Source organism: Myotis davidii, unplaced genomic scaffold (assembly GCF_000327345.1).
Source record: "Myotis davidii unplaced genomic scaffold, ASM32734v1 scaffold16, whole genome shotgun sequence".
NCBI lineage: Eukaryota > Metazoa > Chordata > Mammalia > Chiroptera > Vespertilionidae > Myotis > Myotis davidii.
In genome coordinates, this window is record NW_006287821.1 from 525,195 (window position 1) to 536,869 (window position 11,675).

At 37.6% G+C, this 11,675-nt stretch overlaps 1 protein-coding gene across 1 annotated transcript in view; it reads right to left on the minus strand.

The window, feature by feature from the left end:
• The window catches only part of KIAA1524 (KIAA1524 ortholog), a 43,780-nt gene that overhangs the window by 7,518 nt on the left and 24,587 nt on the right, over positions 1-11,675 (minus strand). The window contains exons 11-16 of the mRNA XM_015561226.1: positions 11,248-11,347; positions 9,614-9,732; positions 6,666-6,861; positions 6,128-6,202; positions 5,922-6,032; positions 701-897 (exon numbers count right to left, since the gene is read on the minus strand). Coding sequence (XP_015416712.1) covers positions 701-897; positions 5,922-6,032; positions 6,128-6,202; positions 6,666-6,861; positions 9,614-9,732; positions 11,248-11,347 — 798 coding nt within the window. The remainder of the gene's footprint in view (positions 1-700; positions 898-5,921; positions 6,033-6,127; positions 6,203-6,665; positions 6,862-9,613; positions 9,733-11,247; positions 11,348-11,675) is intronic.

The following is an 11,675-nucleotide window of genomic DNA, read 5'->3' on the forward strand; positions in this document are numbered from 1 at the left end:
AGCTCCAACCACCCATCATCCCCTCCCCCAGGCTGGCCAGGCACCCCAGTGGGGACCCGCACCCTGATCCAGGACCCCCTTCAGGGCAAACCAGCCGGCTCCCACCCTTGCACCAGGCCTCTATCCTATATAATAAAAGGGTAATATGCAAATTGACCCTAACAGCAGAGCAACTGGGAATCACTGGTCACTAGGACACACGCTGACCACCAGGGGGCAGATGCTCAATGCAGGAGATGCCCTCTGGTGGTCAGTGTGCTCCCACATGGGGGAGCTCTGCTCAGCCACAAGCCAGGCTGATGGCTGCCAGCACAGGGGTGATGGTGGGAGGCTCTCCTGCCTCCTCAGCAGTGCTAAGGATGTCCAACTGCAGCTTAGGTCTGCTCCCCGCTGGCAAGTGGGCTTCCTCCAAGGGCTGCTGGGCTGCGAGAGGGCTGTCTGATTGCCAGCTTAGGCCCAATCCCCTGGGGAGCAGGCCTCAGGCAGCAGGTCGTTATCTCATGTGGGGTCCCAGACTGAGAGGGCACAGGCCGGGCTGAGGGACCCTCTTCCCCCCCGCGCCCCCGAGTGCACAAACTTTTGTGCACCGGCCTCTAGTATAGGATATAAATGTTTATAAACAGATTTTAGGACCACAGGAAAGAAGTGCTATGTGTTCATTATAGATTCTAATCTTAAACAGAAACATTTATAAATTTACCTCTGAAGAAGTTCCATGTAGGATTTTGTCAGTATTTCATGTTCTTCAGCCACAGATTGCAACTTCCTATTATGTTGAAAGAGATGCTCTATGTCACTCTGGGCTCTTTCTGATTCAGCCTGCTGTGACTTCAGCAATGCACCAAGCTCTTCATTTTTTCTTTCAACTTCTCTCAACATACCAGCAAGTGTCCGTGCCTTCAAGAAAATGGAATAGAGACTTTTCCACTATCATTATTTAAACATGCTGTTTTTACAATTTAAAAGATTTACCAAATATCTAATAGGCTAGCATCTATTGGATTATATACAGATTAGTCATATATACTTTTTATTTAATTACTTCTAAATTTGACACAACCATAGGTTTTTATTTAATAGATAATTCTGACAAAATAATCTCGGTATGACCAGATTCATGAAAATGAACACAATTATAATTACACTAGAGGCCCGGTACAAGACATTTGTGCACTGGGGGGGGAGGGGGGGGGCACAATAAATTCAAGTCATGTGCGACAGACAGGGAAGCCCTCAGCCTGGCCTGTGCCCTTTCACAGTATGGGAGCCCTCAGGGGTGTACTACTGCGGCTTAGACCTACTACCCGCGGGGAGTGGGCCTAAGCCGCAGTCGGACATCCTAAGCGCTGCCACGGGGGTGGGCCACTGCGCTCGCCAGCCATCAGCCTGGCTTGTGGCTGAGCGACGCTCCCCCTGTGGGAGCACAATGACGACCAGGGGGCAGCTTCTGCAGTAAGTGTCTGCCCCCTGGTAGTCAGTGCACATCATAGTGACCGGTTGTTCTGCTGTTCGATCAATTTGCATATTACCCTTTTATTATATAGGATGAAAGCAGTTCTACATATAGTACTCAATGAAAAGGGTATAGTTCCTGGGCTAGTTGACAACACTAAATCACAAAGTTTGCACAGCTCAGTTTTTGCAATTCGGGCAAGAATTGAGAAAATGATCTTAACCATTTACAGATGCTTAAGCAAACATTTAAAAATTAAGTTAGCATAATCAGTGGCACAACATAGATTCATTGTGAAAGTAATTGTGACAAAAAAATTAAAGAAAGAAGAACATCAAAGAAGCAGAAAAGTAACTAGAATAATAAATATACTTTTCCCCTTCTTTGGTCCAAAAAAATACTACTTATTTTGAAGTGACAAATAAAAACCTAAGCCATTCTCTGCTTTCAGGACAGAGTCTGTAAAGCAGTAATACTCAATTACTTTGTGTTATTTTTACAAAAAACCTTTTCAGTAAAATAAGAAAAACACTAAATTTTCCAATAAATTCAAGTCACGTGCAACAGATAGGATATAAGAATGTGCTATGAGAAGAGAGAAAAAATGATTTTAATATCACTAATTTTCTTTATTGGAATTTATAAAAAACTCAATATACCATCATCAGTCAAGAAAAATAAATCCATGATAAGTAATAAAAAATATGGTTATATTTATTTATATTTTTTAGAATACCTTTACTTGAAAAAGATTTAAAAGGTATGGTACTTGACACTGATTTTAATGCCTCTTTCAAAAATCAAAGACTTTATTATAATTCATTACAAGTGATATTACATTATCTAAATTCCATTTCTATCTACTGAGATTTTCATATTACTGCACTAAGTTCTCACCCATAATGTATTCATTTACATATACACTGAGTGGCCAGATTATTAAGACCACCCCATCAGTACTTCATTGACACTTCCAAAAATAATGAGTATTGAAAACTTCCTAAGCAAATACTCTCAAGGTTTTATTATTATTATTTGCATAATTAATTCATTTCATTGTATTGATGGGGTGGTCATAATAATCTGGCCGGTCATAAAAATCTGGCCAATGTACATACACAACACAATGCCAAACTTCCTCAGTACCTACTAAGTGCCAAGTACTGCGCTAGGGCCCATTAGATACAGAAACAGTCTCTGACATCAAGAGTAGCGATGAAGTCATATAATTTTCACGTAGTCTGAGATGTATAGAGGAAGGATCACTAAACATGTGCGGGAGGAAGACCAGAGTAGCTTCCTGGGAAATGGAGATATTTAAACTAAAATCTGAAGAATTACTAAGAGTTAGAGAGGAAATGGTGTTCTAGACATGGAAGAGCAAGTGCAAGGTCAGGGAAACCTAAGACTGTCAAGCTCCAGAAACAGCAAAGTAATCTAATATGGCTGACTGCAGAGAATGCACAGAAATGCAAGGTGTGCAGTGAGAAGTGGTTAGAGTCCTAACATGACCAACTAAGGGATTTAAATGCTCTCTGAGCCAAAGGTAATCCACTAAAGCAAGCATGTCAAACTCGCGGCCCACAGTGAATATTTTTGCAGCCCAGCCAATATAATGATATGTAAGAAACGTTTTAATAAAAAATTCGTAACTTAATTTTTACAATATCCTGTTATACATAATTATTAACAAACTACAATGTTTGCTAATGACTGATTACTATAATCGTGTTGCATTCATTTCCCTTACGTGCCTTACTTGCAGGCACACCATTTCTCTCCACTAATACTAACAGCGAATATTTCAGCAGCTGATTGCCATGTCATTTGTCTTGTACTGACTTGTTTGGTGTGCGTAACAGGAAATATTTCATAGTATGTTCAGCACAGGAGTGATGGAATCAGATTATACCCTCAGGGATCACTGTGGGGGAAAAACGGATGGTAGAATCAAATATAAAAGGAAGATGAATTCTGCTGTAAGTAGTAGATGGCTGAAAAGAGGGCAGTAGACTGAAGGTAAGAAGCCTAATTAGACACTCTGTTGTGATTCATATGAAAAATGAAAAGGTTCATGGCAAACAGTGGGAAGAACACAGACAAAAGACAGAAAAAAGTAATACTTAAGCAATATCAACTGGAAGTGGTAAATGACTAATTCCAGAAGGTAAATTGTGATTTCCATTTTTCTTGTTTGCAAAACTGTAAGAATACTGGAGGAATGAAAATATAAGAGAGAGAGAGAGAAATATCTATGTCAGAGAGAAACATCAACCAATTGACTCTCATAGCACGTTGACCAGGAATGTGCCCTAACTGGGAATCAAACCTACAAACTTTTGGTATACAGGACAATGCTCTAACTGACTGAGCCTCCTGGTCAGAACAAAAGAACACATTCTAAAAAGGGAGAGTGATGACTTGAGTATTGGTTATGCTGAATTTGCAGTATTTGATACATATTTAAATGGAGCTAATACAAGGAGACATTTAGTACATAAGAAAGAGGACACTAGCCCTGACAGGTTAGGCTTAGTGGATAGTGCATCAGCCTGCGGACTGAAGGGTCCCATGTTCGATTCTGGTAAAAAGGCATGTACCTTGGTTGTGGGCACATCCCCAGTAGGGGGTGGGCAGGGGGCAGCTGATTGAGGTTTCTCTCTCATTGATGCTTCTAACTCTCTATCCTTTCCCTTCCTCTCTGTAAAAAAAAATCAATAAAATATTTTTAAAAAAAGAAAAGAAAAAGGACACTACATATACATTTGGGGGCATAGGCATTCTGGTATAGGTTGAAACCATGGAACACCTAAAAAGGGGAAAAGGAAAATATCAAGCAATAGAATTGCTGGGTCATATGGTTGTTCTATTTTCAGGTTTTTGAAGAATTTCCATATTGTATGTTTGTTTATCCTCACCCGAAGATATGTTTTTTATTGGTTTTAGAGAGAGAGAGACATTGATTCAGTGTCCCAATCAGGAATTGAACCTGCAACGTAGGTATGTGCCCTGACCGGCAATCACACCCAGAACCTTTAGGTGTATGGATGATACTCTAACCAAATGAGCCACACTGGCCAGAGTTCCAAACTGTTTTTGAATAATGATTGCACCAATTTACACTCCCACCAACAGTACATGAGTGTTCCCTTTCTTCCACGTTCTTGATAACACTTGTCATTTGTTGACTTTTTGATGTATCTCATTCTGGTTTTGATTTGTGTTACTTTGCATGGTGACAGATGGTTACTAGACTTAGTGTAGTGATCACATAATAAGGTTTATAAATATTGAATCACTGTATTGTATACCTGAAACTAAAATAACATTGTATGCCAACTATACCTAAATTAAAAAAGGAGGGCAAAGGGCTTAGAAAACTCAACATTTAGGGTCTCATAAAGGATATAGAAAAAACAAAATAAACAAAACAAAAGCAAATTCAAAAATACAGAGAACTGATGGTTGCCATATAGGAGGGGAGTTGAAGGAATTAAGTAGAAATTGGCGGCTATAAAAATAGTCACAGGTGTATAAAGTACAGAATAGGTAATATCCTACATAATAAAAGGCTAATATACAAAATGGCGGGTCACTATAACACACACTGACCACCAGGGGGCATATGCTCAGTGCAGGAGCTGCCCCCTGGTAGTCAGTCAGTGTGCCAGAAGCTGGGCTCAGGGCTGGTGAGCGGAGCGGTGGTGGCAGGAGCCTCTCCCACCTCCATGACAGTCGGACATCCCCCGAGGGCTCCTGGACTGCGAGAGAATGCAGGCTGGGCTGAGGGACCCCCGAGTTCACAAATTTCATGCACCAGGCCTCTAGTAGTTAATAATATCATAACTATGTATGGTATTAGATGGGTACTAGACTCATCAGGTTACCCATCTTGTAGGGTATATAAATGTCTAATTACTATGTTGTACGTTTGAAACTAATATAATATTGTATGTCAACTGTAATTAAAAAGTAATAATAAAAAAAGAAATATCCAGCCAAGGCCTATATGGCTCAGTGTTTAGAGCATTGGTACTCACACTGAAGGGTTGCAGGTTCTATTCCCAGTTGAGGTTATGTACCTGAGTTGCAGGTTTGATCCTGGCCCCCGGTTGGCCACATGTGCAGGAGGCAACCAATCAAGATGTCTCTCACACATTGATGTTTTCTTTCTCTCTCGCATTTCCTCTCTCTCTCCCTGTCCCTCTCTCCCATTCTCTCTAAAGAGCAATGGTAAAATAACCTTGGGTGAGGATTTTTTAAAAATACATCCATTGATTAGAAAGAAAATCAGAAGATACTGGTGTAATCAAAATTAAAGGTAAAAGGGTTTCAAGACAGAATAGTTATGTGAAATGTTAAGGACAATTTATTTCAATCAGAGCAACAAAGATATAACTAATATTTTGTACATGTTTTACTTCATTTACTTTTCTACTCATCTGATGAGTCTTTATATTATACACACCTCTGTCTCAGCTTGAGTTCTTTGACAGCGATATTGAGCAATCAATCTATCAGCCTGTGCAAGGGCTAGAGCTTTTGCTTCCAAGAGATCTTGTAGCCTGCTGTCTTTGGACTATAAAAAAAAAATTGCATTAATCTTCATCATTTACTGGAATACATCCATTAAAGCTTAATTGTTACACGTAGTTAAAATAAGATTGTACTCACAGCTAATGTAGACAGTTTCATCTCATATACATCTATTATGTCAGATAGTCTCACATCATTAATCTGATCCTTCACCTAAATTTTAATACAAGTGAATAAAAAATCAGAAAATTTTAACATCTGACAAAATAAAAAAAAAAGCCTACTAAAAAACAGAATCATTAAAACGTAATAAGTAACAAGTAAAAAAAAAAAGAATGTTGTATCAGGCAATTCACAAAACATTTCACTAACCTGGCTATTGCCTAAGAATATCTGGGTAAAATTTAGAATGCTTGTGGGAATTTAAAACATATTTCTTAATCTGAGGATGTGGGAAGGGTGGGCTGGCTGGGAAACAGTAGGGATATATGACAGCTGTATTAAAATATAGGATTCTTATGGCTGATTTTTTCTTATTTCCAAAATTTCCAGAATATTGATACTTTTTAAACAGTTTCAATCAATCAAATCTGCATTTAAAGTTGTTATAATCGGGGCTGATATTCATTGATATGTAGCAAGCAGAATCCCATTTATAATGCTGTTTATCACTCACCACCACTCCAGACTGAAGTTTCTCTATTAAGTCCTCAATGTTCAATCCAGGAATTTTATCTTTCAAAACTGGAGGAGTTGAACATTTTACTGATGTTGGAAAACTGTGATTTAATGATTGCAAAGGCATTCTTCTGGGCATATGTTCTGTTTCCTGTTGTCTATAGGCATTGTTTGCTGCTATACTTTCTCCAAGTCTGAATGAGAACCAAAAAGAGTAAGAAATAATTACATAAAAATAGAGCAGAAGACAGAGTTAGTACAGAATTGGGGAATCTTTTAGAATAGGTCTTTTTGGGAATATGTCTTCAAATATTTTTGAAATAATCTTGGAATCTATGATGAAGTGGGATTTTGGGAAATATCTAAATTTGCTAGAGGAAACTCTTTCCCACTACCAACCCTTCATAAAACTACTCTGGTTTGGAGGCACTAGAACTAGTTGGTGAGTGTGAATTTATTTGTAAAAATTAAGTACAACATTATTGATAGTGGTGAGAACATCATTACCATTGGTATGGTAACATCACCTGGCCTTTACCTATGGTCTTCACCCTTTCTCTTTCTCCCTCAGTATATGTTCTCACAAACTTGACTTACATTCCACCCCTTCTATTTATCCTGTCTTATTCCTTTCTCAGAGCCTTTATAAGCTGCTGCTTTATGTAGAACACTTGTCCCACCAGATCTGCATAGTGTTGGTTCCTCCTTATCATCAGGTCTCATTTTAAATTTTCTTCCTCATAGAGGTCTCTCTACTCATAATGATCTGCACATTATAAAACTTACTTGTCTCCCAACTAGCATGTAAACATCATGACAGAAGGCCCCCTGTCTAATTCACTGCAATGTCCAAAATGCCTAGGAGAGAACCTGCCACAGAGCTGGCCCTTACCAGATGTCTGTTAAATATTTAAATAAAATTTACACACACCAAAAAAACCTACCTACACACCCACCCACTCATCCATCCATCATATAATTTCACCTTATTAAACTGTCTAAGGCAGTGATGGCGAACCTATGATGCGTGAACTCATTTTTTGGGTTGATTTTTCTTTGTTAAATGGCATTTAAATATATAAAATAAATATCAAAAATATAAATCTTTGTTTTACTATGGTTGCAAATATCAAAAAATTTCTATATGTGACACGGCACCAGAGTTAAATTAGGGTTTTTCAAAATGCTGACACGCCGAGCTCCAAAGGTTCGCCATCACTGGTCTAAGGCAATGTAAACAAAGGTATAAATAAATATAAATGGACACCTGAAAGTTTCCAAAGAGAAAATTATACAACACAAGTAAGACAAGGGCAGCCAAGACAGTGAAATGGTGGGAAGGTGACATATACAGATACAGAAGATGAACTCCCACTTGCAGTGATGCTGAAACTTCCCATTCTGAAGTGTGGGGGTTTTGCTTCATATCAGATTACCACAGCTGAAGCAAGCAGGCTATCACCATTTCTATCTTGTGACTTGAGAAGCTCCCTATTTGTCCATTTGTTTCTTAAAAAATATTTATTATAAAATGAAGGGAGGCTGGCCAGTGTAGTTTAAAGGTTGAGGGTCGACCCATGAGCTAGAGGTCAGGTCAGAAGCCGGAGTTGCGAACTCTATTCCCACTAGGGGGCATGCCGGGGGCAGCAGATTGATAACTCTCATCATTGATGTTTCTCTCTCTCCTTCTCCCTGAAATAAAAATAAAAAAATTACACACACACACACACACACACATTTTTTTTTAAAGTTAAGGGACTTCTGCCTCCTCCAGTTGCTGAATGGTTAGAGTGTTGGCTCATGGACCGAAGGATTGCAGGTTCAATACCTGGCCCTGGTCAGGGCAAGAGCGGAAAGTAACCAATAGATGTATCTCTAATACATCAATGTTTCTTTCTCTTCTCTCTCTCTCTCTCTCTTCTCCTTCTCCTTCTCCTCCTCCTCCTCCACCTCCACCTCCTCCTTCCCCATCCCTTCCACTCTTTCTAAAAATCAATGGAAAAAATAACTTCATTCTTTGGGTGAGGATTAAAAAAAAATAAGGGAATTTTGAGAAAGTAATCTCTAGGTCTTGTTTTCTGTAGTTCTTCCTCTCTGAATATATGACTATTTAAGTTACTTCTGAAAAATGAGTTTGCTAAGTCAGTTAATAAAAATAGCAGAGGTTAGCAAACTTTTTCTTAAAGGACAAGGCAGTGTATTTTAGGCTTGAGGGTCTATCCAGGAGTGGGAAACATCTGGCCTAGAGGCCATATAAGGTCCCCAAAGGCATTAGGGGTGAGCTAATTAGGCGTAGTAGGCTAATTTTATGTTGATAATTTTGTGTGTCCCTCAAATGATGTTATAAAAATCAAATGGCCCTTGGGAGAAAAAAGGTTCCTCGCTCCTTGTCTATATAGTCTTTGTTAGAACTTCCCAACCCTGATGTCATATCATGAAAATAGACAGACAATACAAACAGTATGAAAATGAGTGGATATGGTCCTATTCCAGTAACATTTATTTAGAAAAACAGGCTCCTGTCTGCTGGTTAGTTTGCTGACATCTCGCATGTATAAATGTCTTACCTACTTACCCCTGCTCCCTCCTTGGCAAATGACCGGATTTGGTCAATGACAGTGATGCTTAGACTTAGGAAAAGCTTTTTGAAGGGAGGAACTAAAACTGGTAGGATGTAAGCTTAGTCCGAGTCTACTACATTAAAAAGAAGTGGTGAGAGACAGGAGCTGCATAACATATTTAACCATCTGGATCTAGGTTTTCCCTGAGTATACATATACCTGGTCTTTTCAGTTGGAATCAAATTTTAATTACTTGAAAAATTACTGTTACAATGAAGTCTTCAGTTCACTAATTTTCTAACCGGGCTGTATTGAGTCCTATTAAAGAAACACAGCAGGATTTTCCAGCACTATAAGAGATATACTGCAAATGATGACAACTCACACTAAAGCAGGAAAATCTGGCAGTGGAGCAGCTTCCAATAATATTCCCAATCCAGACTGGACTTGTTCTCTATTATCTGATGTTAAAGCAAAAGCCAAGGGAGTTATCAGGCGTGGATCCTAAGCAAATCAGAAACCAGAAAACAAGAGGCAGAAAGAATAAATAATGTCAGGTCTTTTAGAGTAAGGTGAATAAACAGAGAAAATCATAAAATAATATTAGGCGAAGTCTAAAGTGTTTCTATCTAATGTTTGAATGTATTTATTAGTTTTTACCTTGTTATAATTGTTTTAGCAATCAATACTAACATTAGCTTCAAAAATCTGGCAAAGATTTTGAGTGTTTTTGACTGTGCCTATGAAAATCATGTCTTAAATATTTTGAGGAATTTAACATCTGACTACAACTGACTAATAGTTTAAATTATTTTCTTTTCCTAGCTACCATTTAAAAGAAAAACTGGCTAATCATTTGCAAATTAAATTTAAAAGTTAAAGTAAAATTCAAATGAACTCAATATATTTTTTTAATTTAGTAACTAAAACAATTATAAAGTATAAGTCCTTCATGTCAGTAAATATTTTATATTAATACTGTAAGCCCCAAATCATCTATTATGAAAAAAATCTCCTACGAACTGACATAAAATCAGTTTGAGAAAAACATTAGAACATGAATCCTTTATAACGATCAACATTTTACTAGTACAATGTTGAGTGTCTTATAGGTATTCAAATATAATCTAATGCCACAGAACCATGATAAGAGCTGGACTTTATCTTTGTAATCCCCATGGTAACCTACCATAATTGCTCTCATGGAGGGGGATCATTATTTGCATTTTGTAGTCAGGAACCTGGAGCTCAGAGAGGCAAAATAACTGGCTCAAGTCTGCAGTGACTAATAAGTAGTGGAGTCAATAACTAAATCCTGTCTCTTAGGCATTATGCTCTTAAAGTGTACAAGTACCCTGTCTCTTAAGCATTATGCTCTTACAGTGTACAAGTGGCCCCAGCCTAAGGTTTCAGTTTTGGCTTCTACCATGTCTATGGAGACATGAGAACCATCTTTGTTAACTTATTATAGTAACTTAATGCTCACGTTGTTGTTAAATATCTATTATAAAGCAGGTTTTGTGGATACCAAGGTAAACATCTAGAGCTCTTATTCAGCTACTATCATTTACATTTGTGAGTTAGCTATTTTCTGCACAGCCTCTCGAATCTTATCATTCATAATCAAGTCCTTCCAAATGTCTCCCCTACCTCCTTAATATCCTACCTCATCAACTCAAACTAAACACTCAAACAAATACCACTCCCCTCATCACCATAACGTCAACAAAAATAAGTGAAGAAAACTGAAGTAGGACACAAAAAAGAAAAAGGCTTAAGAACTGCCGCTATCATGAATATTCTGTACATTAGAACCAGGAGCACTTACATTCAGTCTCTGCAAAAGTGTAACATAACTGTGTAGTAAGATTATAGCTACTTAAAACAATTAACTTTAAGCTTTATTCTGATGTCAATTCTAAGAAAATAATCTAAAAATTAAGAATTTTAAAACAAAAACATATATTAGGAAGCATTTACATATGAATAACTACAATTATTTAAAGAATATAAACTCACCTGAAGGATTTTGTAGAAGCTTACTTCCATACCAGGAACTAAATGTTTAAGTCTGTTCATTAAATCAAGAGTTTTCAAAATTACATCAGCAGCAAGTTTGCTTAAAAAAAAAGTCATATTTAAATTAGTTAACTAAAAATTTCCTTAGAGTTTATTTCTGTACATAATTTTAAAGAAAATGAAAACCAACACCTTTGTTTTTAAATCTCAAGATACAGTATTGTTTTTTTGAGAAGTAAAATGTTAGTGAAAAGAAAAAATATCATAGAGACCAACATCTTTTAAACTCAAGACCCAAAGAGAATAAATCAGCATTAATAGTTATGATGGAATTTTTTTTTCTATTCTCAAATACCACCATGCCTCACCTTTCTGCTTCAAGTTACTAACAGCATTGTAACATGACCCATTTAATTCTTAGCTTTGCC